General features: G+C 41.4%; 1 protein-coding gene and 1 non-coding gene across 2 annotated transcripts; both read left to right on the top strand.

Moving 5' to 3' along the window:
• The first annotated feature begins 4930 nt into the window (after nt 1-4930).
• On the top strand, nt 4931-5037 carry LOC117274147 (small nucleolar RNA R71). Its single transcript, XR_004504228.1, has one exon. It is a non-coding gene; the product is annotated as a small nucleolar RNA R71 (small nucleolar RNA).
• A 21140-nt stretch (nt 5038-26177) lies between these two features.
• On the top strand, nt 26178-26540 carry LOC138910044 (uncharacterized). Its single transcript, XM_070201263.1, has one exon. It carries the CDS (start codon nt 26178-26180, stop codon nt 26538-26540), a length of 363 nt encoding a protein of 120 aa, XP_070057364.1.
• Nucleotides 26541-26886: the final 346 nt, after the last annotated feature.

Genomic DNA, 26886 nt, shown 5'->3' with positions numbered 1-26886 from the left:
GACACTGGCCCTCTCTCCTGTGAAAGAACCATCTCGATCCGCCTGGCGACATTAGCAGCCATCTGAAAAGAAATCTCACACTTGGTCTCCTTGGCCATTTGTAGCTTGATAGGTTGAACGAGTCCATCAATGAACCTCTTCACCCTCTCTCTCTCTCTCGGTAGGAATCAGAAGAAGAGCATGACGGACTAGATCCACAAAACGGGTCTCATATTGAGTGACTGACATACTACCCTGTTGGAGACGCTCAAACTGCTTGCGGTAATTCTCCTTCAGTGTGATAGGAAGGAACTTCTCCAGAAATAGCTACGAAAACTGCTCCCAGTAAGTGCAGGCAAACCAACTGGTCTAGTAAATACATAATCTTTCCACCACATCTTGGCGGAACCAGTCATCTGAAACACAGCAAAATCAACCCCATTGCTTTCGACTATCCCCATGTTCTGCAATACTTCATAGCAGCGGTAAAGAAAATCCTGTGGGTCCTTAGAAGGTGTACCACTGAAATGGATTGGAAATAGCTTGGTAAACTTGTCCAACCTCAACAAAGCCTCAGAAGACAAAGCAGGCCTATCACTGGCCTGTGCTGCAATAACTGGTTGAACTACCCCAATTGGATGGGCTACTGGAGCCTGATACTGGGGAGATGTCTGCCCCAGAGTGGGAGGTCTCGCCCCCAGGTTCGGGGCGTGACACACCCCGAGCCTGGGGGAGAGACCCGGGAGTAGTGGGAGTTTGTGCTCTTCCCCCAGCATATGAGACGACTGGTGCCACTAGAAATATACCATTTTGGGCCACACCCTCCATAAGACTCACCAAACAGACTAGAGCATCCTAAAGTACTGGAGTAGCTACGAATCCTTCCAGAACCTGAACTGGTCCAACAGGTACCATCTGAGCTGGAACCTCCGCTTCTAAATCTACTTGAGGTTCTACAACAGGTGCTGCTGCTCGAGCTCTAGATTGAGCTCTGCCTCTGCCTCTACCTCGGCCTCTGGCGCGACCTCGGCCTCTGCCCCTACTCATAGATGTCATTGGGGGCTTTGGCTCCTGTCCGGCTGTAGACGCAGTGCGTGTTCTCGCCATCTCCGAGAGGACAAGAATAGAAGAGTTCAATCGTCAATGATAGAATAAAATTGCACGACATAGTAGAATAGAAGTGAAATTGTTCCTAAACTCCATAGCCTCTAGAAGATAAGTACAGACGTCTCCGTACCGATCCTTCAGACTCTCCTAAGCTTGCTCATGACTCGTGAGACTTATGTAACCTAGTGCTCTGATACCAACTTGTCACGACCCGAAATCCCCACCTTCGGGACTGTGATGGCGCCTAACATTTCACTTGCTAGGCAGGCCAACATTAGAATAATTTTAACTATTTTTTTAACAATTTAATTTAATTAATAATAAATAAACTTATAACTCGAATAAAATCTGAAATAAAGTGAGTAAACCATAATAATAGCGATGTCTAAATACCATTCCAGAATTGGTGTCACAAGTGCACGAGCTACTATAATAATACAAATAAGGGACTGAATGAAAATAAAGCCGTCTGACAGAAATACACAGCTAAAATAAAGTAGATAGGGACTTCAGAGCTGCGAACACCGTGTAGCTATACCTCAAGTCTCCTGTGGATAGCTGAATCCGAGCAAATCTACTGTACGCCGCTGGGACCAACTCCGGTATCTGCACAAGAAGTGCAGAGTGTAGTATGAGTACAATCGACCCTATGTACCCAGTAAATGCCGAGCCTAACCTCGACAAAGTAGTGACGAGTCTAAGGCAAGTCAATTACATTAACCTGTATGCAATAATAATAATAATAACAATATAGGAGAACATGAATATAAATTAAACTGGTAAATCATATCAACAATCAAGCCAACTCGGCAGTCATAACCAATTATTACTTAAATCACTTTCCGTTGTGGCGTGCAACCCGATCCCACAATATATTCATATTCAATTTCGTTGTTGCGTGCAACCCGATCCCACAATATATCTTTTCAATCATATCTGTTGCGGCATGCAACCCGCTCCTCCAATATATTCACTTTCATTTCTGTTGCGGCGTGCAACCCGCTCCTCCAATATATTCACTTTCATTTCGGTTGTGGCGTGCAACCCACTCCTCAATAATATAATTTACCAATTCTTATAAAAGAAATTATTCCAATAAATGCAACAATTAATATGAAATTGTATGACAACAAACATATAATAATTATGATTTATTTAGAAATAAGTGATGATAAGTAGCAATTAATTGTGGAAGTAAGGAGGAAATAGGTAATTTAATATTTAGTATGCTAAATGTTAAGTAACAATTAAGTCACATAAATCAAATAAGCATGTAGCAAATATAGCATGGATTCAAGGTATAATATTGAGCAAGGAATATGAGAGAAATAATTAATATAATAATTAATTAATAATTTAAAATAATTTATGATTTTCAGATAAATGTGCAAACAATCAATTTGACGACGTATAGGCACTCGTCACCTCGCCTATACGTCATTACACATGAAATTCACGTAACAATAATTCAAGGGTTCTATTCCCTCAAGTCAAGGTTAACCACGACACTTACCTCACTTCGCAACCAAATTCAAGATTCCAATAAACTTTTGCCTCGCGAATTAATGTCTGAAAGTTTCAAATCTAGTCACAAACAATTCAATATTCTCAACACGAATCGTAGGAATTAATTTTATATGAAATTACTAATTTTCCGGATTAAAATTCAAAATTCATTTCAAAAACCGATAGTGGGACCCACGTCTCGAATCCCGAAAAACTCATAAAATCCGAACACACGCTCCGATATGAGTTCAACCATATAAAAATTATCGAATTCCGACATCAGATTGGCTTTCAAATCTTAAATTTCTTTTTTTTGGAGGATTTTAAAAAAATCTATTTTTTCTTCCATAAATTCACGGATTCATGATGTAAATGAGTACGGAATCATGAAATATAACTAGTTTCGGATAAAGAATACTTACCCAACTCAAACGCGTGAAAAATGCCTCTGAAATCGGCCTAAACTGAGGTCTAAAACTCTAAAAATGAACAAAAATGTCGGACTCCGGACATATATATTCTGTCTAAGCAAGTCGCATCTCTCAGATTCGACTTGTCTCAAACTTTTCAACCCACAAATTGCGGTACCAGCCTTCAGTCAATCGATCATAACTTTATGTACAAATGTCTAAATAATAAATGGTTTATCTTTCTAGAAACAAGAATCAAAGGGCTATAACTTTCATGTTTTGATAATTTTCAGATTCCGTATAGATTGCGAGATATAAGCTTCCAAAATCGGCCCTGTGCATTAGAAATTTCTGGCGATGCACACTGCCAGGCAAACAAAAACTGTATTACCAGCCTTCAGTCAATTGATCATAACTTTCTATACAAATATCCAAATGATGAATGGTTTATCTTTATGGAAACTAGAATCAAAGAGCTACAACTTTTATGTTTCGATAATTTCAAGATTCATTATAAATTGCGAGATATAAACTTTCAAAGTCAGCTCTGCGCATCAGAAATTTCGCACATTGCTGTCAAAAACTAGCAGTTAAAAATGACCTAAAAATGATCTGAAACCACTCCGAAACTCACCCAAGCCCTTCAGGACCACGTCCGAACACACCAACAAGTCTCAAAACATATTATGGACCTACTCGAGGCCTCAAATCACACATAACAACGGCGAAACTACAAATCACGAGTCGATTCGGACTTGTGAGTTTATGAAATTTTCAATTCTATAACTTGCGCCAAAACATGCCAAATCAATTCGGAATGAATTCAAATTTTGTATGCAAGTCATAAATGACATAATGAAGCTGTTACAATTTCCAGAATCAAATTCCAACTCAGATATTAATAAAGTCAACTCCCGGTCAAATATTCCAAAAATCTATTATTTTCCAACTTTCACCAAAATGCGCCGAATTGTCCTACGGACTTCCAAATCAAAATCCGAACATGTGCATAGGTCCGAAATCACCATACAAAGTTATTTGAATTATCAAAATTCCATTCCAGGGTCGTTTGCTCAAAAATCAAATCTTCGGTCAAACCTTTTATTTTTTTTTTAAAAACTAACGGAAAACGTGCCTACGTACCTCGGAATAACTTCAAATTTTGTACATAAGTCATAAATATTGTTACGAAGCCGATCAAACTCTCGAAATCTAAATCGGGACGCGGTATAAAAAAACCCAATTATGACCAAATTTAGGAATTCTTAAACCTTTAAATTTTTAGTTTCCGTTAAATGCCGATAATTTGAGCTAGGGACCTTCGAATTCGATTTCGGGCATACGCCCAAGTCCAAATCACAATACGGACCTACCACAACAGTTACAATACTGATCCGGGTCCGTTGGCTTAAAACGTTAACCGAAGTCAACTTAGTTGAGTTTTAAAGCTCTATTTCATATTTTAATCAATTTTTCATATAAAAACTTTTCGGAAAAATTTATGGACTATGCACACAAGTCGAGGAATGCTGAATAATATTTTTTGAGGTCTCAGAATACAAAAATGAATATTTAAAATTTAAAATGACATATTGGGTCATCATAGGTGCCCTCTTCGACATATATCACAACCTGTGTGATCCTTACTCTGTATTGACGCTAAGGTCAGCTTCCTTATCTCTTTTGCCATGGCATCAAGTTGTACCTGCACAGATGTGTTAGCACCAACTTGGTGAACACCAGTCGATCTTCTTCTTTCAGTAATCTCAGAGGGCCACTGATTTGCGTCTTTAGATAACTCATTTAGAATTGTGACTATCTCCTCTGGAGTCTTTTTCATCAACGGACCTCCAGCTGCATTGCTCAATATTCTGCGTGAGGCCGGTGTCAATCCATCCCAAAAATCCTGGAGTTGCATCCAGAGTTCAATTTCACTATGTTGACACTTTCGCACTATCTCCTTAAACCTCTCCCAAGCTTCAAACATAGTTTCAGTTTCGTTCTAGCAAAAGTTATGGATTTCTCTTCTAAACTTGCCTGTCTTAGCTGATGAGAAATATTTGTCAAGAAATTTTCTGGTCATCTCATCCCATATTCTAATCGATCCATTAGGCAAGCTTCGAAGCCAGTGCTTTGCATCATCTTTGAGTGTGAAGGGGAATGCCCTTAAGTAAACTGCCTCTTGTGACACACCATTGTATTGAAAGGTGTTCATAATCTCCTCGAAGTCCATCAGATGATTGTTTGGATCTTCGTTCATCTTTCCTCTGAAGACACAACTATTTTGAAGGGTGTGAAGCAACCCATTCTTTAACTCAAAATTGTTAGCTGCAATAGGAAGCGGTCTCACACTCGATAAGCCTTGGTTGTAAACCGGTTTGGCATAATCGCCAAGGTGTCTCCCAACACCGGGAGCTATATTTCCGAATTTGTCTGCACCCAAAGGTAGATTCTGAGCAATTCGCTGAGCCTCTCCTCCTCATAGACACATTGCGCATTTTGAAGAGCTGTCTCCTCAGCATCTCGTGCAGCTTTTTCTCTTTGCTGAGCTGCCTCTCTTGCAGCCAAATCAACATTATCTTCATCTCCCGCTATAACTTCCTTGGTTGAAGATTGCTCAACCTTCTCTGTATTCTCGGGGAGATTTATTTCCTTTCTCAGTTGTCACAGTTGCTTCTCAATTTCTGGTTCGTAAGGTAGCACTTCCTTCCCAGAGGATCGAGTCATGCACCAATCTAACCTGTAGCCTGTGCATAGTCAAGTAACACCAAACGTAAAAAGAGAAAAACAAAATAAAAAGAAAAATTCTTGAATTAGCACCGCAAACTATTTCAAACACTATTAATTGCCAATCCCCGGCAACGATGACAAAATTGACGAGCGCAAAACACACACTTAAATATGCTCGCTAGTCGAATATAGTATAATTTAATATCGTATTCATAGGGATTGGAGTTAAACAGTATTTTTATAGTTTATAACTTGATTACTATCCAAGATGATCAACAATTTAGATTTTGTTTGATTAAAACTAAAATTAACTAAAAGTCTAAACTACTGGCTAATGACAATCGCAACAAGAGTAAGCAAAGAAGCTATCAATGGGAGAAAATAAGGGTTGATTGGATAAGTGCAAGATACTTATCTGGGATTTAACTCTAGTTAATTCACTTCTAAGGTTCAAGTGAGTCTCTCGAATTCACTCTGTTATTAGTCGAATGTTCAGTAGAAACTCCTATCTCGATTAAGTCTCAACCTCACAATATGAACTAAGTTAAGCTCGGTGAAGATATGCAAGAACTCGTAGTGGATTGGTTTGTAAGCGAACCTCTTTTGCTTATTCTCCTAACTAGGTCTAAACAATAATTCAACTAGCCTCTTTTGATTACTAAGAAGAATCAATGAATTCAACCAACAAGATAATGCAAAAATATCACAAGTTATGCCTCTTTCGATTACATAAACATGTGAATATATATGCAACAAATAAAATATCCAAAACAATTCAATACATAAAAACTAGAGTTAATATCCACAAACAATTTTCAAAACACCAAATCCATCAATACCTAAAGAATAATTACTCCATAGATATGGAGAAATTCATCACAAATAAGTTTAAGTTAAAGGAAAACATAAAACAATCCAAACCCTTGTCTTGAGTGAGGATTGAATGGTGAAATCCTTGTGCTCTTGCTTCTCCAACTTCTCCTTAGCTTCCTTAGGTCTAGATTATGTCAAAAGTCTTCAAAATACCATTTTTCCATGTATATATACTAAGTAGGGTCGGGCCCAAACAAACACACCTCCTCCTTCATGAAATAGGACTTTTCCCAGACAGGACGTGCGCGGCTGCGCACCTGGGAAGGTGCTCGCACATTAGGCCGTGCACGTCCTGTCCGACTCGATTCTTCGTTTCTCTCTTTGAGAGATATTGACTGTGATTTCTTCTAGTAATCATTTACCGCTTCGTATATTTGTTCTTTTACTCTTTTCTATTATGTTCTAGTATCGTTTCTATTGCTAGTCTAGTGCACATGTTATATCAGTGAGTATCTTTTAACTAAAAAGCTTCATCACTACGTCACCGAGGTTAGAAAAGATACTTACTGGGTACATGGGGTCAGTTCTATTCATACTATACTTTTGCACCTTGCGTGAAAATTTTGGAGCGAGAGTTGCTGTGTATGGCGGGAGTTGGCATCGAAGATGTACCTGCGTTCCGGTTATAACTGCCACTTGTCCTAGGTAGCTTTAGATTTTCCTAATATGTTTATGTAAACTTCGAACAGATGAAGTATTTATTTCTGTCACGACCCAGAATCACAACCTCGGGGTCGTGATGGCGCCTAACATCCACTTGTTAGGCAAGACGACGTGAGATAGTTGATTAGCCAAATTTTAACAGTTTAAACAAGGTGATGATAAATAATGAGAGATAGGAACTCTATCTAATATAACACCAGCATAATTCATGTAATAGTATCTACTCCCAAAGATTCGGAGTCACGAGTACACGAGCTACTAGAAATTCTACAAACAGAGTCTGAAATAAATACAACTGTTTCGAATGAAATGAACAGTAAAAGAGGGAAGAGGAAGGGGACTCCAAGGTCTGCGGACGCGAGCAAATCTACTTCAAGTCTCCATATGCAATGATCCGAGCTGACGCACCTCACACACCGCTGGGACCAATACCAAAATCTACACAAGAAGTGCAGAAGTGTAGTATGAGTACAACCGACCCAATGTACTCCGTAAGTGTCGAGCCTAACCTCGACGAGGTAGTGACGAGGCTATGATAGGAAACTCACGTAATTAAACATGTACAAATATGTATATATGTACAACAACAACAAAACAAAGATTTAACAATGTACAATTGGGAGGGGACATGCGAAGGGGGAAAATATACGATAACTATGACAGATATGACATCACAAGATAGCCAAATAACTCTTCAACTAATGAAGACAAATAAACATACGGTATAAAGATGGCACTGCATCACCCTTCGTACTTTTACTCTCATCCTTACCATGAAATGATGGCATAAGTAAAATGAAATGGCACAGTATCACCCTTCATACTTTTACTCTCAATTTGCCCATGTATCAATGAATAATTGGGAAGAATGGCACGGCATCACCCTTCATGCTTTTACTCTCGACCTCACAATGTAACAATGAATGAATGATATAGATGGCACGGCATCACCCTTCGTGCTTTAATTCTCTTCCTCACTATGTATTCATCAGTAAATGATAATGAAATGGCATGGCATCACTCTTCGTGCTTTAACACTCTCCCTTACCATGTAGTAAAGATAATATAAATTCGGGAGATAAATAATGCGGAGGATGTGCTTTACGTCAAATATGATTCCAAGATACCAAACCTCAACTTCCAAAATACTCAACCATTACTAATTAAGCAATAATTATGGAAGGAATGATCAAATAAGTAATAATCTAATCTAAGAATGGATATCATAAATAAAAAGGCAATAAATCACAAGGAAACAAGTACACTCGCGTGCTTTATCCCCCAACAACGCATAAATGCTCGTCATTTCACATATACATTATACCCACACGTTAATCACGTAGAAAATAGGAAAACAAGTCCTAATCCCTCAAGTCAAGGTTAACCACGACACTTACCTCGCTCCGCAATCAACTCAAAGCTCAACCGGGGCCTTTCCTCTAAAATCCGCCTCCAAACCAATCGACTCTAACCAAATATGGTTCAAAAAATGCAAAATAAGCTTTAGAAACTACCCATGAGTGAAAAATATTAAATCTTTAATGATTTTGAAAAACGTCAACAGGGCCCGCTTGGCCAAAACCCGAGATTCGGACCAAAATCCAATCACCCATTTACCACCAAGCCCGATTATGTAATTAGTTTTAAAATCCGACCTCAACTCGAGGTCTAAATCCCAAATTTGCAAAAATCCCTAATTCTACCCAAATCCCTAATTTCTACCATGAAAATCCTAGATTTGATGTTTAAAACTTATGAAATATAATGGGTTATTGAAAAGAAATAGATTAAAGTCACCTACCAATAAATTTAAGAAGACAATCTCTTGGGAAAATCGCCTCTAGGGTGTCTAGGGTTGAGAGTTTAAAAGAAATGAGCTAAATCCCGTTTTTCCCTCTTTTACCCAACTGCAGTTAACGCAATTGCGACATATAGTTCGCAATTGCGATGATCGCAAAAGCGATCAACCCTTCACAAATGCGAAAAGGTCACTGAGCCTGTTGTCGTCACAAATGCGACAATTTTATCGCAAATGCAAACCAAGGCTGTCCGCAAATGCGAACAATCCGTTGCAAAAGCGAAGCAGTACCAAGTAAGTCAGTGGTCGCAATTGCGACCAAAACCTCCGCAACTACGAAGATACAGAGTCCGCAAATGCGAACTTTTCCTATCCCAGCCCATGCTCGCAAATGCGACTCACTGTTAGCAAAAGCGAGGCTCGCATTTGCGAGCCAGACCTCACAAATGCGAGATCTCCAGTCCAGCATGAGAAACAAACATGCATTAGCTATTCTTCTAAGTCCATAATCACTCCGTAGCTTATCCGAAACTCACCTGAGCCCTTGGGCCTCCAAAACAAACATGTACATAAGTCCAAAAACATCATACGAACTCACTCGCGTGATCAAAATACCAAAATAACACCTAGAACTATGAATCAGACACCAAACCGAATGAAAATTTTAATGAAACTTAAGAACATGCAGTTTTTCAACCGGACGTACGAATCACGTCAAATCAACTCCGTTTCGTACCAAATTTTTGCAGACAAGTCATAAAATACTGTAATGAACTTATACCAAGTTTCAGAATCGAAATTCGAACCCGATAGTAACAAAGTCAACTTATAGTCAAACTTAAAAATTCTTTAAACCTTTAGATTTTTAGTTTTCAACAAATTACGTTAAATCGGGCTAGGGACTTCCAAATTTAATTCTGGGCATACGCCTAAGTCCCAAATCATGATACGGACCTACCGGGACCGTCAAAATACTGATCCGGGTCCGTTTGCTCAAAACGTTGACCGAAGTCAACGCAAATGAGTTTTAAGGTACGATTTCACACTTTAATCAATTTTCTCATAAAAACCTTGCGAAAAAAGAACACGGAATGTGCACGCAAATTGAGGAAGGCTAAACTGATCTATAGGAGGTCTCGGAACACAGAAATGAAGGGTAAAGCTATAAATGACCTATCGGGTCATCACATTCTACATCTCTAAAACAAATGTTCATCCTCGAACGGACATAGAAAAGTACCTGAACTGGTGAAAAGGTGTGGATATCTACTCTGCATGTCCGACTCGGACTCCCACGTGGCTGCCTCGATCGGCTGACCTCTCCACTGCACTCGAACTGAAGGATCACTCTTAGACCTCAATTGTCGGACCTGTCGGGCTTAAATAGCCACCGAATCCTCCTCATAAGTCAAATCCTTGTCCAATTGGACTGAGCTGAAATCTAACACAAGGGATGGATCACTGTGATACTTCCGGAGCATGGACACATGGAACACCAGATGGACTGCTAATAAACTAGGTGGCAATGTGAGCTTGTAGGCCACCTCACCCACTCTCTCAAGAATCTCAAAGGGTCTGATATACTTAGGGCTCAACTTGCCCTTCTTTCCGAACCTCATCACACCCTTCATGGGTGAAACCCGGAGCAATACCCTCTCACCAACCATAAATGCAACATCACGAACTCTACGGTCGGCATAACTCTTCTACCTAGACCGAGCGGTGCAAAGGCAATCCTAAATAATCTTGACCTTATCCAAAGCATCCTGTACCAAATCTGTACCCAACAATCGAGCCTCCCCCGGCTCGAACCATCCAATTGGCGAACAACATCGCCTCCAGTATAATGCCTCATAGGTAGTCATCTGAATGCTCGACTGGTAGGTGTTATTGTAGGCAAACTCCGCAAGCGGTAAGAACTGATCCCAAGAACCCCCAAATCCATAACGCAAGTGCGAAGCATATCCTCCAATATCTGAATAGTGCGCTCGGACTGCCCATCCGTCTGGAGATGAAATGCTGTACTCAACTCAACCTATGTGCCCAACTCATGCTGTACGGCCCCTTGGAAGTGCGAGGTAAACTGCGTACCTCGATCAGAAATGATAGACACTGGCACACCGTGAAGACGGACGATCTCGCAGATGTAGATCTCAGCTAACCGCTCTGAAGAATAGGTGAATGCCACTGGAATGAAATGTGCCGACTTGGTCAGCCTGTCCACAATGACCCATATCGTGTCGAACTTCTTCTGAGTCCGTGGGAGTCCAACAAAAAAATCCATAGTGATACGCTCCCACTTCCACTCAGGAATCTCTAACCTCTGAAGCAAACCACCAGGCCTCTGATGCTCGTACATTACTTGCTGACAATTTTGACACCGAGCTACATATGCAGCTATATCCTTCTTCATCCTGCTCCACCAATAATGCTGTCGCAAGTCCTGATACATCTTGGCGGCACCCGGATGAATAGAATACCGGGAACTGTGGGCCTCCTCAAGAATCAACTCATGAAACTTATCCACATTGGGCACACAAATACGGCCCTGCATATGCAAAACCCCATCATCTCCAACAATAACATGTTTGGCCCCACCGTGCTGCACCATGCCCTTAAGGACAAGCAAATAAGAATCATCATACTAACACTCTCTAATGCACTCATACAAGGAAGACCAAGTGACTGTACAAGCTAGCGGATGACTGGGCTCTGAAACATCTAACCTCACGAATTGATTGGCCAAAGCCTGAACATCTGCTGCAAGCGGTCTCTCACCAACTGGGATATACGCAAGGCTACCCATACTCATTGCCTTTCTACTCAAGGCATCGGCCACCACATTGGCCTTCCCAGGATGATATAAAATAGTGATATCATAGTCTTTCAACAGCTCCAAGCACCTCCTCTTCCTCAAGTTGAGATGCTTTTGCTTGCACAAATATTGAAGACTCCGATGGCCCGTGAATACCTCACACGACACATTGTAAATATAGTGCCTCCAAATCTTCAGCGCGTGAATAATGGCTGCCGACTCTAAGTCACGAACAAGGTAATTATTCTCGTGAGCCTTCAACTGCCACGACGCGTATGCAATCACCCTACCATCTTGCATCAATACTACACCAAACCCAATACAAGATGCATCACAATACACCGTATAGGATCCTGAACCTGTGGGCAACACCAACAATGGAGCCGTAGTCAAAACAGTCTTGAGCTTCTGGGAGCTCAACTCATACTCATCCGACCATCTGAATGGGGCACCCTTCTAGGTCAATCTAGTCAATGGGGCTGCTATGGATGAAAACCCCTTCACGAATAGGCGATAATAACCAACCAAACCTAGGAAACTCCGGATCTCTGTAACTGATGTGGGTCTAGGCCAGTTCTGAACTGCCTCATTCTTATTAGGATCCACCTTTATGCCCTCTGCCGATACAACATGCCCCAAAAAGGCGACTGAGTCTAACCAAAACTAAAACTTTGAAAACTTGGCATATAACTGGCTATCTCTCATAGTGTGAAGTACAATCCAAAGATGCTGCTCATGCTCCTCTCGACTGCGGGAGTAAATCAAGATATCATCAATGAATACGATCACAAAAGAATTCAAGTAGGGCTTGAACACCCAGTTCATCAAATCCATAAATGCTGCTGGGGCATTTGTCAACCCAAATGACATCACTATGAACTCATAGCCTATACCGAGTCCAAAAGACCGTCTTTGGGACATCGGATGCCCTAATCTTCAACTGATGGTAGCCAAACCTCAAATCAATCTTCGAAAACACTTTGGCACCCTGAAGCTGATCAAATAAGTCATCAATCCTCGGCAACAGATACTTGTTCTTGATAGTGACCTTTTTCAACTGCCGATAGTCTATACACATCCTCATCGACCCATCTTTCTTCTTCACGAACAATATGGGTGCACCCCATGGCGAGACACTAGGTCTAATGAATAACTTATCGAGCAAATCTTACAACTGCTCCTTCAATTCCTTCAACTCCAGTGGGGCCATACGGTATGATGGAATAGAAATGGGCTGGGTGTCCGGAACCAAATTAATACAGAAGTCAATATCTCTGTAGGGTGGCATCCCCGACAGATCTGCAGGAAATACCTCTGGAAACTCACGAATAACTAGTACTGAATCCACGGAAGGAACCTCCGCACTAGAATCGTGGACATAGGCCAAATAAGCTAGACATCCATTCTCGACCATACATCGAGCCTTCACATAGGAAATAACTCTGCTAGTATAGTGGCCAGGAGTCCCTCTCCACTCTAATCAAGGCAACCCCGGCATGGCTAAGGTCACCGTCTTGGTGTGACAGTCCAATATAGCATGATAAAATGACAACCAATCCATACCCAAGATAACATCGAAATCTACCCTATCAAGAAGTAAAAGATCTACACTAGTCTCAAGACTCCCAATAGTAATCACACATGAGTGATAGACACGATCTACAATAATAGAATCTCCCACAGGTGTGGACACATACACAAGAGCACTCAAATAATCACGAGGCACAACCATATATAAAGCAAAATAGGATGACACGTAGGAATAAGTGGATCCCGGATCAAATAGAATTAAAGCATCTCTATGGAAAACTGGAGCAATACCTGTGATAACGACGTCAGATGACTTGGCCTAAGGCTAGCTGGGAAAGCATAACATCGGGGTTAGGCCCCACTATTCTAAACTACATCTCTGGGATGACCTCCACCTCTAACGGACTGACCTCCACCTCTGGTTGACTGCCCCTGCCTCTAGCTGGCTGAGCGGGCGGTGGAGCAGTCGTTGCTAGAAACATGGCACGAGAACCCTGCTGCTGCACGCTGCCCTATGACCGGGGGCAAAATCTAGTAGTGTGCTTCGAATCACCACAAGTATAACAATCCCTCGGCTACTATGACTGCTGACCCTGGAACTAGCCCTGTCGACCTGGGTAGCCACTCTGATAACTTTGTATCGGAGGTGCACTAATATGAGCTAGTGGTGCACTGTAGGCTAGCTGCTCAGGATGAGACACATAAGAACCATGCCTCCATGAAGCACTGTGAGATGCCTAAAGCGCTGGATGATATGGCCTGAGAGGATGACCTCTACCAAAAGTACTTTTGCCTCCAAATGAGGCACCACTGAAACTACCGGAATGATGAGGCCTCTTATCTGACACCAGCCCCCTCTCCTGAGCACGAACCAACTCGATTCGTCTAGCAATATCTACGGTCGTCTGGAAAGAAATATCACTCGTGGTCTCCTTGGCCATCTGTAGCCTGAGAGTGAACGTAAGCCTATCAATAAATCTCCTCACTTTCTCCCTCTCCGTAGGAAGCAAGATAGTGGCATGGTGAGCTAGGTCCACAAATCGAGTCTCATACTGGGTGACAGTCATACCACCCTACTGAAGACGCTCGAACTGCCTACGGTACTCCTCTCTCAGAGTGACAGGAATGAACTTCTCTAGAAATAGCTTTGAGAACTGATCTCAGGTAAGTGCAGGCAACCCAACTGGTCTAGTCAACATATAATCTCTCCATCATCTCCGGGCGGAACCACTCATCTGAAATGCTGCAAAATCGACCACATTGACCCCAACTATACCCATGTTGCGCAACACCTTGTGGCAATGATCCAGATAATCCTGTGGGTCCTCAGAATATGTGCCACTAAAATAAACAGGAAAGAACTTGGTAAACTTATCCAACCTCAACATAACCTCAGAAGACCAAGCGGGCATATCACTGACCTATGCCGCAACAACCCGCTGAACTACCCCAACTGGCGGTGCTGCTAGAGTCTGATACTGGGGAGCCACCTTCTCCGGGGTGTGAGTAGCGGGAGTCTGTGCTCCTCCCCTAGCTCGAGAGACATCTAGTGCCACCGGGAATGTACCGGTATGGGCCACACTCTCCATAAGGCCCACCAAACGGACTAGATTGTCCTGAAGCACTAGAGTGGCTGTGAACCCCTCCGGGACCTGAGCTAGTCTGACCGGTACAGTCTGAGCTAGAACCTCCTCATAAAAATCCACCCGAGGCTCCACTGCGGGGGCTGCTACTCGAGCTCTAGGCAGAGCTCAGCCTCAGCCTTAGCCTCTGGCGCAACCTCGACCTCGACCTCTGCTCCTAGTCGTAGCTGTCACTAGGGGCTCCGGCTCCTGTCCGACCGTAGATGCAGTGCGTGTTCTCACCATCTGTTAGAGAATAAGAATATAAGGGTTCAATCATCAATGATAGAATAAAATCGCACGACATAATAAAAAGGCAACAAATCACAAGGAAACAAGTATACCCGCATGTTTTATCCCCCAACAATGCATAAATGCTCGTTACCTCACATATACATTGTACCCACATGTTAATCACGTAGCAAATAGGTAAACAAGTCCTAATCCCTCAAGTCAAGGTTAACCACGATACTTACCTCGCTCCACAATCAACTCAAAGCTCAACCGGGGCCTTTACTCTAAAGTCCTCCTCCAAATCAATCGAATCTATCCAAATATGGTTCAAACAATGCAAAATAAGCTTTAGAAACTACCCATGAGTGAAGAATATTAAATCTTTAATGATTTCAAAAAAGTCAACAGAAGTCAACCCCGGGCCCGCTTGGTCAAAACCTGAGATTCGGACCAAAATCCAATCACCCATTCATCTCCGAGCCCGGTTATGTAATTAGTTTCGAAATCCGACCTCAATTCGAGGTCTAAATCCCAAATTTATAAAAATTCCTAATTCTGCCCAAATCCCTAATTTGTACAATAAAAATCCAAGATTTGATGTTGAAAACTTATGAAATGTAATGGGTTATTGAAAATAAATAGATTAAAGTCATTTACCAATGAAATTAAGAAGAAAATCTCTTGGAAAAATCGCCTCTAGGGTATTTAGGGTTGAGAGTTTGAAAGAAATGAGCTAAATCCCATTTTCCCCCTCTTTTACCTAGCTGTAGTTATCGCAATTGCGACATAGTTCGCAATTGCGATGATCGCAAAAGTGATCAACCCTTCACAAATGCGAAAAGGTCACTGAGCATGTTGTCGTCGCAAATGCGACAATTTTATCGCAATTGCAAACCAAGGCTGTCCGCAAATGCGAACAATCCTTCGCAAAAGTGAAGCAGTACAAAGTCAGTCAGTGGTCGCAATTGCGACCAAAACCTCCGCAACTGCGAAGATATAGAGTCCGCAAATGTGAAGAATTTCTCGCAAATGCGAACTCTTCCCAACCCAGCCCATGCTCGCAAATGCGACTCATTGTTCGCAAAAGCAAGGCTCGCATTTGCGAGCTAGACCTCGCAAATGCGAGATCTGCAGTCCAGCACCAGAAACAAACATGCATCAGCTATTCTTCTAAGTCCAAAATCAATCCGTAGCCTATCCGAAACTCACCCGAGCCCTCGGGGCTCCAAACCAAACATGCACAGAGGTCCAAAAACATCATACGAACTCACTCACGTAATCAAAAATACCAAAATAATACCTAGAACTACGAATTAGACACCAAAACGAATGAAATTTTAATGAAACTTAAGAACATGCAATTTTTCAACCGGACGTATGAATCACGTCAAAGCAACTCCATTTCGCACCAAATTTGTATAGACAAGTCATAAATACTGTAATGAACTTATATCAAGTTCCGGAACCGAAATATGAACCCGGTAGAAATTCTTTATACCTTTAGATTTCTAGTTTTCAACAAATTACGTTAAATCGAGCTAGGGATTTCCGAATTCTATTCCGGGCATACGCCCAAGTCTCAAATCACAATACGGACCCTCCGGGACCTTCAAAATACTGATCCGGGTCCTTTTGCTCAAAACGTTGACCGAAGTCAACTCAAATGAGTTTTAAGGCACGATTTTACACTTTCATCAATTTTCTCATAAAAACCTTCCGGAAAAAGGACACGGACTGCGCATGCAAATCGAGGAAGACTAAACAGAGCTATACAAGGTCTCAGAACACAGAAATTAAAGGTAAAACTATAAATTACCTATCGGGTCATCATAATTTCATACCAGCTTTTGTAAATTCTATGTCTTAGAAGCTCATGATTTGTACTACTAGTCCTTAGTTATTATATAAATGTTTAGATAATTCTTCACTATTTTCTTATAAATCTCATTTGGATTATGTTGACTGTTAGTTGGCTTACCTAGCGGGTTGGGTTAGGTACCATCAAAACTAATAGATCTTGGGTCGTGACAGAAAGAAAATCCTTTGACCTAAAATTTCAACCAACAAAATCTAATATTTAAAACTGTCATTGGAATTGGCAAAATGTCATAACTATCCCTTGCTTGGAGAAGAAATTAGTGCCAGATACATATAGAGCAAAGATAATACAAAAAAGTTCTTTTATTTTACTACTTTGTATCCTTTCGAATTAATTCAATGATCAACTCAGACTAAGATTATAATCCTCATTAATTGTAAATATGTGTCGATTATTATCATGAAATGCATTCATCTCCGAATTAGGCAATAACTGAATTTTGGAAGTGTGACAAATCTATGCACCTTGGAGTGAGGTGCTGATAGTTGGCAGAGCTTCTTGATAGAAATTTAACCTACCTAGCATCAAGTTCTTGGAGAAAGACACATCAGAATAACATAAATAGAAGAAGAGATACTTAAAGAAGTATTATAAGAGATCATGCATCGGTATTGCTTATTTGGCACAATGGCCAACTATGCATCTCCATTTCTTTTTCCTTCCTTTATGTGATACATGATAAATAAAAGAAATGGCATATGCTCGTTCTCACCAAACAAAAATTATTCTCCGTCTCCACAAATTTCTCACCGGGTTCTTTTCGATAGCCATAGGCATAGGGATAAGGTAGAGGGCTTGGTATCATGCAACAAAGATATTCGAAAGGATATAAAGAAGGAAACTACAAGAAATTCCCGTATTATCTTTGCCCCCATGTGCAATAACATTAGTTTTCCCTGCAAACAAGGGATAGTTCTGACATTTTGTGAATTCTCGCAATAGTTTATAAATTTTATTAGTTGATTTTTGGGCAAAAAGAAAGAGAGATTGTTTTCAAATCCTAAAAGGTTAAGAGGGTAAAATAGAATTGTCAGCAAGCAGGCACATGGGTGAGAGAGAAAAGGAGTGGAGACCACAATTTAAAATAAAAGCGGACTATTGTGTAGTATTGGGCTTAACTGGTAAGAAATTGAGATTACCTAGCTATACTTATTATAAATTTATTTACTCATACTAAAGAGGTTTTAACTTAATTATAATTTAATATATAATTTATTAATTATATACAAATTAGTTGGAAATAAGGATTCCTAATTTATTAGACATTTAGTAGGGAATAACTGATACACACACATCTCTCACTTCGTCTCTCCCTGCACTTTTTTTCTTCCTTCATCTTATTGCAAGGTTATCCCAAGCGAAAACCTCGCCGTCCAGCATAGACTCTTGGTGATGAACTTATACATCATGATGCAGAGGAAGAAGAGGGTTGTATGGGGTCGACCGAAGATCAGGTGGGGAGTCTTGACTAAGGACAAAGCGCAAGAATTGGGGGAGAAATTGCTGGCTATGTGGGACTGGAGGACTGGTGGAGAAGCGAGCGGCATATGGATCATGACGGTGAACTATATTAGGGAGGTTGCGAGAGAGGTGTTAGGGGTCTCGAAGAGTTATTTTGGCAGTCACAAAGAGGGCCGGTGATAGAATGAAGAGGTCCAAGAAAAAGTATAAGCAAATAAAATAATATATTTGAAGTTAGTGGAGAGCACATACGATGAGGAGAAGAGGACGGACAGAGAAGGTATAAGAATGCTAAGAAAGAGACGAGGTTAGCAGTCACAGAGGATAATACTGGAGTGTTTAGTTATTTTTATGAAAATTGGAGGATAAAGGCGGGGACAAGAAGTATTCAGGTTGGCCAAGGTGAGAGGACTGAAGGGTCATGATCTGGACCAAGTGAGGTGCATAAAAAATGAGAAAGGCAGAGTTTTAATGGAAGAGACACATATTAAACGAAGATGGCAGACTTACTTCCATAAACTCCTGAATAAAGAGGGGGACATGAACATTCTGATAGGTGATTTGGAGAACTCCAAGAATCGTTGAGATTTTAGGCATTGTAGGTGCATAAATATTAAGAAGGTCATGGGGGCTATGCATACGATGAACAGTGACAGAACAACCCGTCTAGATAACTCCAGTGGAATTTTAGAGACACGTGGGTAGGGCAAGCTTGACATGAATTCGAGAGTATTATTTCAGCGAAGTGGGTTGACAAGGTGGGGTGTTTAGTTGATCTGCTTTAATGAATACTCGAAGTGTCCAACTGGAAATGAGCTCAATTAAAATGTCTACCTGGTTGACGAGGACAACCTAAATGAGTCGTTTATGTATTTTTCCTTATTTAAATCTCATTTTACCAGTTAGATGCACAATTTAATTAGGTATGAAAAAAGTGTCAAGTAGCAATATCCTTTTCTCATAAAGTTAAATAATATTTGATCTCTTTATTAGTTTCATCCACGTAAATATGTGTAACGACTCGACCAGTCATTTTGAGTACTTTAGTCCCATTTTCCCTATTTTATGCTTTACTTATGTGTAATTATGATTACGTATTGACAAGGTGGTTGGTTTAGTTTCAGAGAGGTTTTGGAGTGAATTGGGACACTTAGTCCCAAGGTTGGTAGCTTAGTTGTAAGAGTTAATCAGAGCTTGACTTTTGTATAGACGACTATGGAATGGAGTATGATGGTTCCAATATCTTCTTATGGTGATTTTAGACTTAGGCATATGTTCGGATGTGGATTTGGAGGTCCATAGGTTGATTCGATACTTTTTGGAGAAAGTTAGAAAGTTAAAAGTATGGAAGGTTGATAGGTTTGACTGGGAGTTGATTTTATTGATATCGGGTACATATTTTAGTTCCGGGAGTTAGAATAAGTACATTGTATCATTTGTGACTAACATGTAAAATTTGAGGTCATTTCGAGTTGTTTAGGCTTATTCGGCGTAAGTATTGAATTTGAAAAAGTTTATTAGTTTCCTTAGGCTTGAATTGATGTGCGATTCATAGTTTTGATATTGTTTTATGTGATTTGATGCATCGAGCAGGTCTGTGTTATGATTTGGAATTGGCTGGTGTGATTGGTCGGGGTCCCGGGGGACTTGGGTGTTTTTCGGATAGATTTCAGACTATTTCTCCATGTTTTGGCATTGCTAATTTCTGATGTTTTGTTTCTATCTTCGCGATCGCGAGAAGGCAAACACAATCGCATAAGATATTTTGTTGGCAGGGGTGATTGTTCATCGTATTTATGTAAGGGAGCCCGCGATCGCGAAGCGTTGGCAGTGGTCATCGCGAACACGAGAAGGTAGACGCATTCACGTAGAAGGGGAGTCCAGCTTGGGCGTCAGGCTTTTAGCCTACGAGATCACGAGGGGATGGACGTGTTCGGGTAGGCTTGAAGGTTGAGTGCAGCGCGTTCGCGACCGTGATGTTGCGTTCGCGAAGCGCTTCTTCTGGGCAGTGTTTGGTTGTTCTTCGTGATCGCGAAGATGTCCCGCCATCGCGAAGGGTATGCCTGGGCAGACTATTTAATATCTCATTTTGAGGGTTTTGGTTATTATATCACATTTGGAGTTAGAGAGCTCGGTTTTGGGCGATTTTGGAGAGAATTTTTACAATTTGGATTGGGGTAAGTATTTTTGACTCGAATATATTTATATTCCAAGATTCAATCATTGTTTTTAGCATTTAATTGGTGAAAGTAAGTGAAGAAAATGTGGTTTTTAGTAAGAACCTTTTCTAGATGAAATTTGGTGATTCGAAGGTCGATTTGAGCTCGGAATTGGATGAAATTTATATGGTTGGACTCGTATTTCAATGGGTGTTCAAAATTTATTAATTTTGTCGGGTTTTGAGGTGCGGGCCCATGGTTGACCTTTTGGGTTGACTTAGGAATTTTGATAAAGATCGAAATTTTATTGTTTGGGGTTATTTCCTATGGCATTAACTGATGATATTAAGTTATTTGTGACTAGATTCGAGTCGTTCGGAGGATGATTCGCATGCGAAGGGCTTTTTGGAGTATTGATTTGCGCGTTTTGATGTAAGTAACATATCTAAATATGGATTTGAGGGTAATTATCCATGAGGACTATATATTTGAGATGATTTGGGGTGACACACGTGTTAGGTGACGAGCGTATGTGCGTGTACCAGTGTATTCATGGTCTGGGTGGATTCTAAGCTATCATAGGACTTGTTTGTTATCATGCCTCATTATATCCGTATTTTCTTTACTTGATTGATTATTTGAGTTGTGATTCATATTAGAAATCATGTCTAGGCTATGTGCTTATTTGTTGAGACATGATTGGGATATTCCTGCTGTTTTGAGCTGTTTGCCTTAATTATACACATATTCTCAGTCATGATGCTATATCCGTTTATGATATCTCCATCTCGGTATTTTCTTATTTTGATTTCCCCACATCTTGTTGATGCCTCATATGTGTAACACTGTTGAACTGAGTACTGTGAAAGGTGGTTAACTGAGACTTGAGTAGTTGATGACTGAGTTGGGCCATAGAGCCGATGTGATATTGATTTTGAGGTAACGCGTGCGCCAGGCCCATATTGGGCTAATTAGTACTATTTAGAGGCGACACGTGTATCAAGCCCCACCATTGGGCTATGTGATATTGATTAGCGCTTGGGCCAGCATCCACCCTTCGGAGTCTGATATTATAGTGAGCGCAGGCACAGTAATATATATGTGTTTTGATGAGGGGCATTATGCCAGACACCCGTACAATACTGAGTGTAGTTGTGTGATGGTGAGGGCATTATGCCAGACACCCGTACATAAACGTACTGAGTGTGGTTAACCCTAATGGTTTCACCGTGATAATATTGACTTGACATGTATACTGACATGTAGGCATAGAAATGTACTTTCCTCATGCTAGCTGATAAATAAATTGTTTTATCTGTGTTGAGCTTTGACTGTTATACTTGGAAAGCATCTCTAAATTCATGTAATGTGAACGAGTTGAACATGATATTATTGAGTTATTTACTTATAATGTTCCTTATATCCTAAGCTGTTACTGCTTATTGATATTGGTCACTAACCTTTTCTTCTGAGCTCATCACTACTTTCAGCCAAAGGTTAGGTTTGTTACTTATTGAGTACAAGGGGACGATTGTATTCATACTATACTCTACACTTCGTGTGCATATCCAGGTATTTCCGAACGCGGCGATCTCTAGAGTTGTGTTGGTTCCAACTTTTGTGAGACTATGAAGTAGCTGCTATGTCATTCGCAGACTTTGAAGTTCTCTTTCATTTATTTATGTTGTTACTGCTCTATTGTTCAGATAGTTGTATTGAGGATTTAACGTTGTATTTTGATATCTAGTAGTACTCATGTACTCGTTGACACCAGATTCTTGGGATGGTTGTAGTAGTGTTATCATTGTTCTCCTCATATATTTCATGATATTTCTGTTGTTGAGATTATCACTTTCTGTTTGCTAAGTTTATTGATATTTTGAATCTGCTGGCTTGCCTAGAAAGTAATGTTAGGTGCCATCACGACTCCGGTGGAAGTTTGGATCGTGACAAGTTGGTATGAGAGCACTATGTTGCGTAGGTCTCACGAGTCATGAGCTAGATTTGTAGAGTCTTGCGGATCAGTACAGAGATGTATGTACTTATCTTCGAGAGGCTACCAAACTATTAGGAAATTTCACTATCTTGTATCCCTGATGTGCAGATTTGTTAACTCCGAAGTCTGAACCTTTACTCTTCTATTCTCTCACAGATGGTGAGGACACACTGTGCTGATCAGGCACCAGTACCACATGTCAGGGCCGCGAGAGGCCGCGATCGAGGCAGAGGCCAAGTTGGGATTCATGCACTACAGCTAGAGCAACACTTGTGGAGTCACCAGTTGCTTCAGCGGAGGAGTAGGTTCTAGATACTGTTGAGCCGGTGGGACCAGCTCAAACAAAGGCGGTACTATTGTCATATCGGGTCTTTAAGTGGTTATGGCTCAGATTTGAAGAGTGTGCACAGGCTTGGCTCAGGCGGTTAAGATGCCATATGCACTAGCTACCTCACTGGATGGGAGAGGAGCCTAGACTCCCGCCGCCTGTATGCTGGAGAAGCTAGCTCAAGGTTATCAGACACCAGGGGTGTTACCAGTCCAGCCAGTTATTGCTGCTCGGGCCGAGGTTGGTCCACATATGACTGATGAGGAGTAGGAGAGGTTGGAGCAGTTTAGGAAGCTTGATCTGCCCGAGTTCAGTGGAAGAGAGTCAGAGGATGCTCAGGATTTTTTGGACCGGTGTCATCAGATTCTTCGCTTCGCGAGCATTATAGATATTAGTGGAGTTGCTTTCACTACCATTCGGTTGATAGGACCAACCTACAGATGGTGGCGGACTTATGAGTTGGGCAGGCCAGCTGACGCAACACCACTTACCTGGCATGAGTTCTCACTTATGTTCTTGGAGAAGTTTGTTCGCCGGACTCACAGAGAGGAGTTGCGTAGGGAGTTTGAGCAGCTACGCTAGGGTGATATGACTGTGACTCAGTATGAGAAGAGATTCGCGGATTTGACATGTCATACCATATGGTCGGTTCCTACTGAGATAGATAGAGGATCAGGAGGTTCATTGATGGCCTTAACTATGGACTACGTTACAGTTTGGCTCGAGAGGTCGAGACAAAAGCTAGGTTTGACCAGGTGGTTGAGATTTCTAGGCTCTTGGAGAAAGTTCTCAGGCTTGAGGGCTAGGAGCAGGAGGGCAAGAGGCCCCATGGTTCAGGTGGTTTTAGTGGTACCTCATATAGAGGTCAGTTACATCACAGCAGAGGTCGTCCTTTCAGGCCCGCTCAGGCAGCTATTCAGATTCCTCGTGGCTCATCAGTTAGCCATAATTTATATAATGCTCGTCCGGTTCAGTCACCATTCAGTGCACTCCCAGCTCAGAGCTCGTACCGTGATCCATCAGTTCATGGTTCGTCAGTACCGGGTTGTTCTAGTGGTTACTCTAGTTCATGGGGTCTGATTCAGGCCCCACAACCATTTCCAGGTAGAGGTTTCTATGAGTGTGGAGAGTTGGGGCATGTGAGGAAGTATTTCCCCCGTTATTAGGTCCAGTGCAGCAGGGAGGCCAGACTGTGGCTCCCACACTAGTTTCTACACCATCCTCGCAGCTAGCTCGGGGTGGAGGTCGTACGGGTTAAGGTCGCCCTAGAGGAGGAGGCCAGTTCGGTGGTGGTCAGGCCCGTTGCTATGCTTTTACCACCAGACCAGATGCAGATGCTTCCGGTGCCGTGATCACAAATACTATTTTTGTGTGCCACAAAGATGCTTCAGTGATATTTGACCCTGGTTCAATTTATTCATATGTGTCATCATACTTTACTCGTTATATGAATATGCATCGTGATTCTTTAGTTATGCTTGTTCATGTATCTACACCGGTGGGTGATTGTATTATGGTGGATAGGGCATATCAGTCATGTGTGGTGAGCATTGGGGGTTATGAGATGAGGGTTGATCTCTTATTGCTCAACATGGTAGATTTTGAAGTGATTTTAGGTATGGATTGGTTGTCACCATATCACGCCATTCTAGATTATCACGCTAAGACCGTGATGTTGGCGATGCCGGGTTGCCGAGGTTGGAGTGGAGAGGCTCCCTGGATCATGTTACTAGTAGACTGATTTCATATTTGAAGGCTCAACGAATGATTGAGAAGGGGTGTTTGGCATATTTTGCCTTCTTGAGGATGTTAGTGTTGATACTCCCACCGTTAAGTTAGTTCCCAATAGTGAGGGACTTCCCAGATGTGTTTCCTACATACCTGTCGGGCATGCCACCGATATGGATATTAATTTTTGTATTGACTTGGTGCAGGGCACTCAGCCTATCTCTATTCCACCATATCGCATGGCACCTATAGAATTGAAGGATTTTAAGGAATAGTTACAAGAGCTACTTGATACGGGTTTCATCAGGCCTAGTGTGTCACCTTGGGTGCACCGATTCTATTTGTGATGATGAAGGATGGTACTATGAGGATGTGTATTAACTACAAGTAGCTGAACAAAGTTACAATCAAGAACCAGTATTCACCACCGCATATTGATGATTTGTTTGATCAGCTTCAGGGTGCTAGAATGTTCTAAAAATTGATTTGATATCGAGGTACCATCAGTTGAAGATTCGGGATTTAAATATTCCAAAGACGGCTTTCAGGACTTGCTATAGTCACTATGAGTTTCTGGTGATGTCTTTTGGGCTGACCAATGCCCTAACAACTTTTATGCACTTGATGAACAACATATTTCAGCCCTATCTTGATTTCTTTGTCCTAGTTTTCATTGATGATATATTTGTGTATTCACGCAGCTAGGAGGATCATGAGCAACACTTGAGGATCGTGCTCTAGTCGTTGAGGGACAAGAAGCTATATGCTAAATTCTCCAAGTGCGAGTTTTGGCTTGATTCAGTAGCATTTTTGGGCCATGTGGTGTCCAGTGAGGGGATTAACATAGATCCGAAGAAGATTGAGGCAGTTCAGAGTTGGCCCAGACCGTCTTCTGATATTGAGATCCGGATTTTCCTTTATTTTGCAGGGTATTATCGCCGTTTTGTGTAGGGATTTTCATCTATAGCAGCCCCATTGACTAGATTGACCCAAAAGGGTGCCCTATTCAAGTGGTCTAATGAGTGGGAGAAGAGCTTTCTGAAGCTCAAAACCTCCTTGACTACAACTCCAGTTCTAGTTTTGCCTTCGGGATTGGATTCTTATTCCGTCTATTATGATGCTTCACGGATTGGCATTAGATGTGTGTTGATGAAGGAGGGTAGAGTTATTGCTTATGATTTGCATTAATTGAAGCCCCGTGAGAAGAATTACCCTGTACATGATTTGGAGTTGGCAACCATTGTTCACGCGTTGAAGATTTGGAGGCATTATCTTTATGGTGTGTCTTGTGAGATGTTCACGAATCATAGGAGTCTCCAGCACTTATTCAAGCAAAAGGATCTCAACTTGAGGCAACGAATGTGGTTAGAGCTTCTAAAGGACTATGATATTACAATTCTTTATCATCCGGGAAAGGCCAATGTGGTGGCCGATGCTTTGAGTAGGAAGGTTGAGAGCATGGGGAATCTTGCTTATATTCCAGTTGGGGAGAGACCATTAGCATTGGATGTTCAGGCTTTGGCCAATCAGTTTGTGAGATTGGATATTTCGGAGCCTAGCCAGTTTCTTTCTCGTGTGGTTTCACGGTCTTCTTTGTTTGAGCGCATCAAGGCACGTCAGTATGATGATCCTCACTTGCTTGTCCTGAAAGACACATTGCAACACAATGATGATAAGGAGGTTACTATTGGTGATGATGGGGGTATTGAGGATATAGAGTGAGATATGTGTTCAAAATATGGATGGGTTGCGAGAGTTGATACTTGAGGAGGCTATAGTTCGCGATATTCCATTCATCCGGGTAGTGAGAAGATATATCATGATTTGAGACAACACTATTAGTGGCGGAGAATGAAGAAAGATATTATTGAGTATGTTGCTCGGTGTTTGAACTGTCAGTAGGTGAAGTATGAGCATCAAAGACTCGGTGGGTTGCTTAAGAGGCTTGATATTCTAGAGTGGAAGTGGGATCATATTACAATGGATTTTCTAGTTGGACTTCCACGGACCTTGAGGAGATTTGATGAAGTGTGGGTTATTGTGGACATACTGACCAAGTCTGCACACT

This window comes from Nicotiana tomentosiformis, chromosome 4 (genome assembly GCF_000390325.3).
Source record: "Nicotiana tomentosiformis chromosome 4, ASM39032v3, whole genome shotgun sequence".
Classification (NCBI taxonomy): Eukaryota; Viridiplantae; Streptophyta; class Magnoliopsida; order Solanales; family Solanaceae; genus Nicotiana; species Nicotiana tomentosiformis.
This window is presented reverse-complemented; position numbering and strand designations above follow the sequence as displayed.

Coding starts and splice junctions, on each gene's coding strand:
- LOC138910044 (XM_070201263.1), top strand. CDS start 26,178: ATGTGGTTAGAGCTTCTAAAGGACTATGATATTACAATTCTTTATCAT.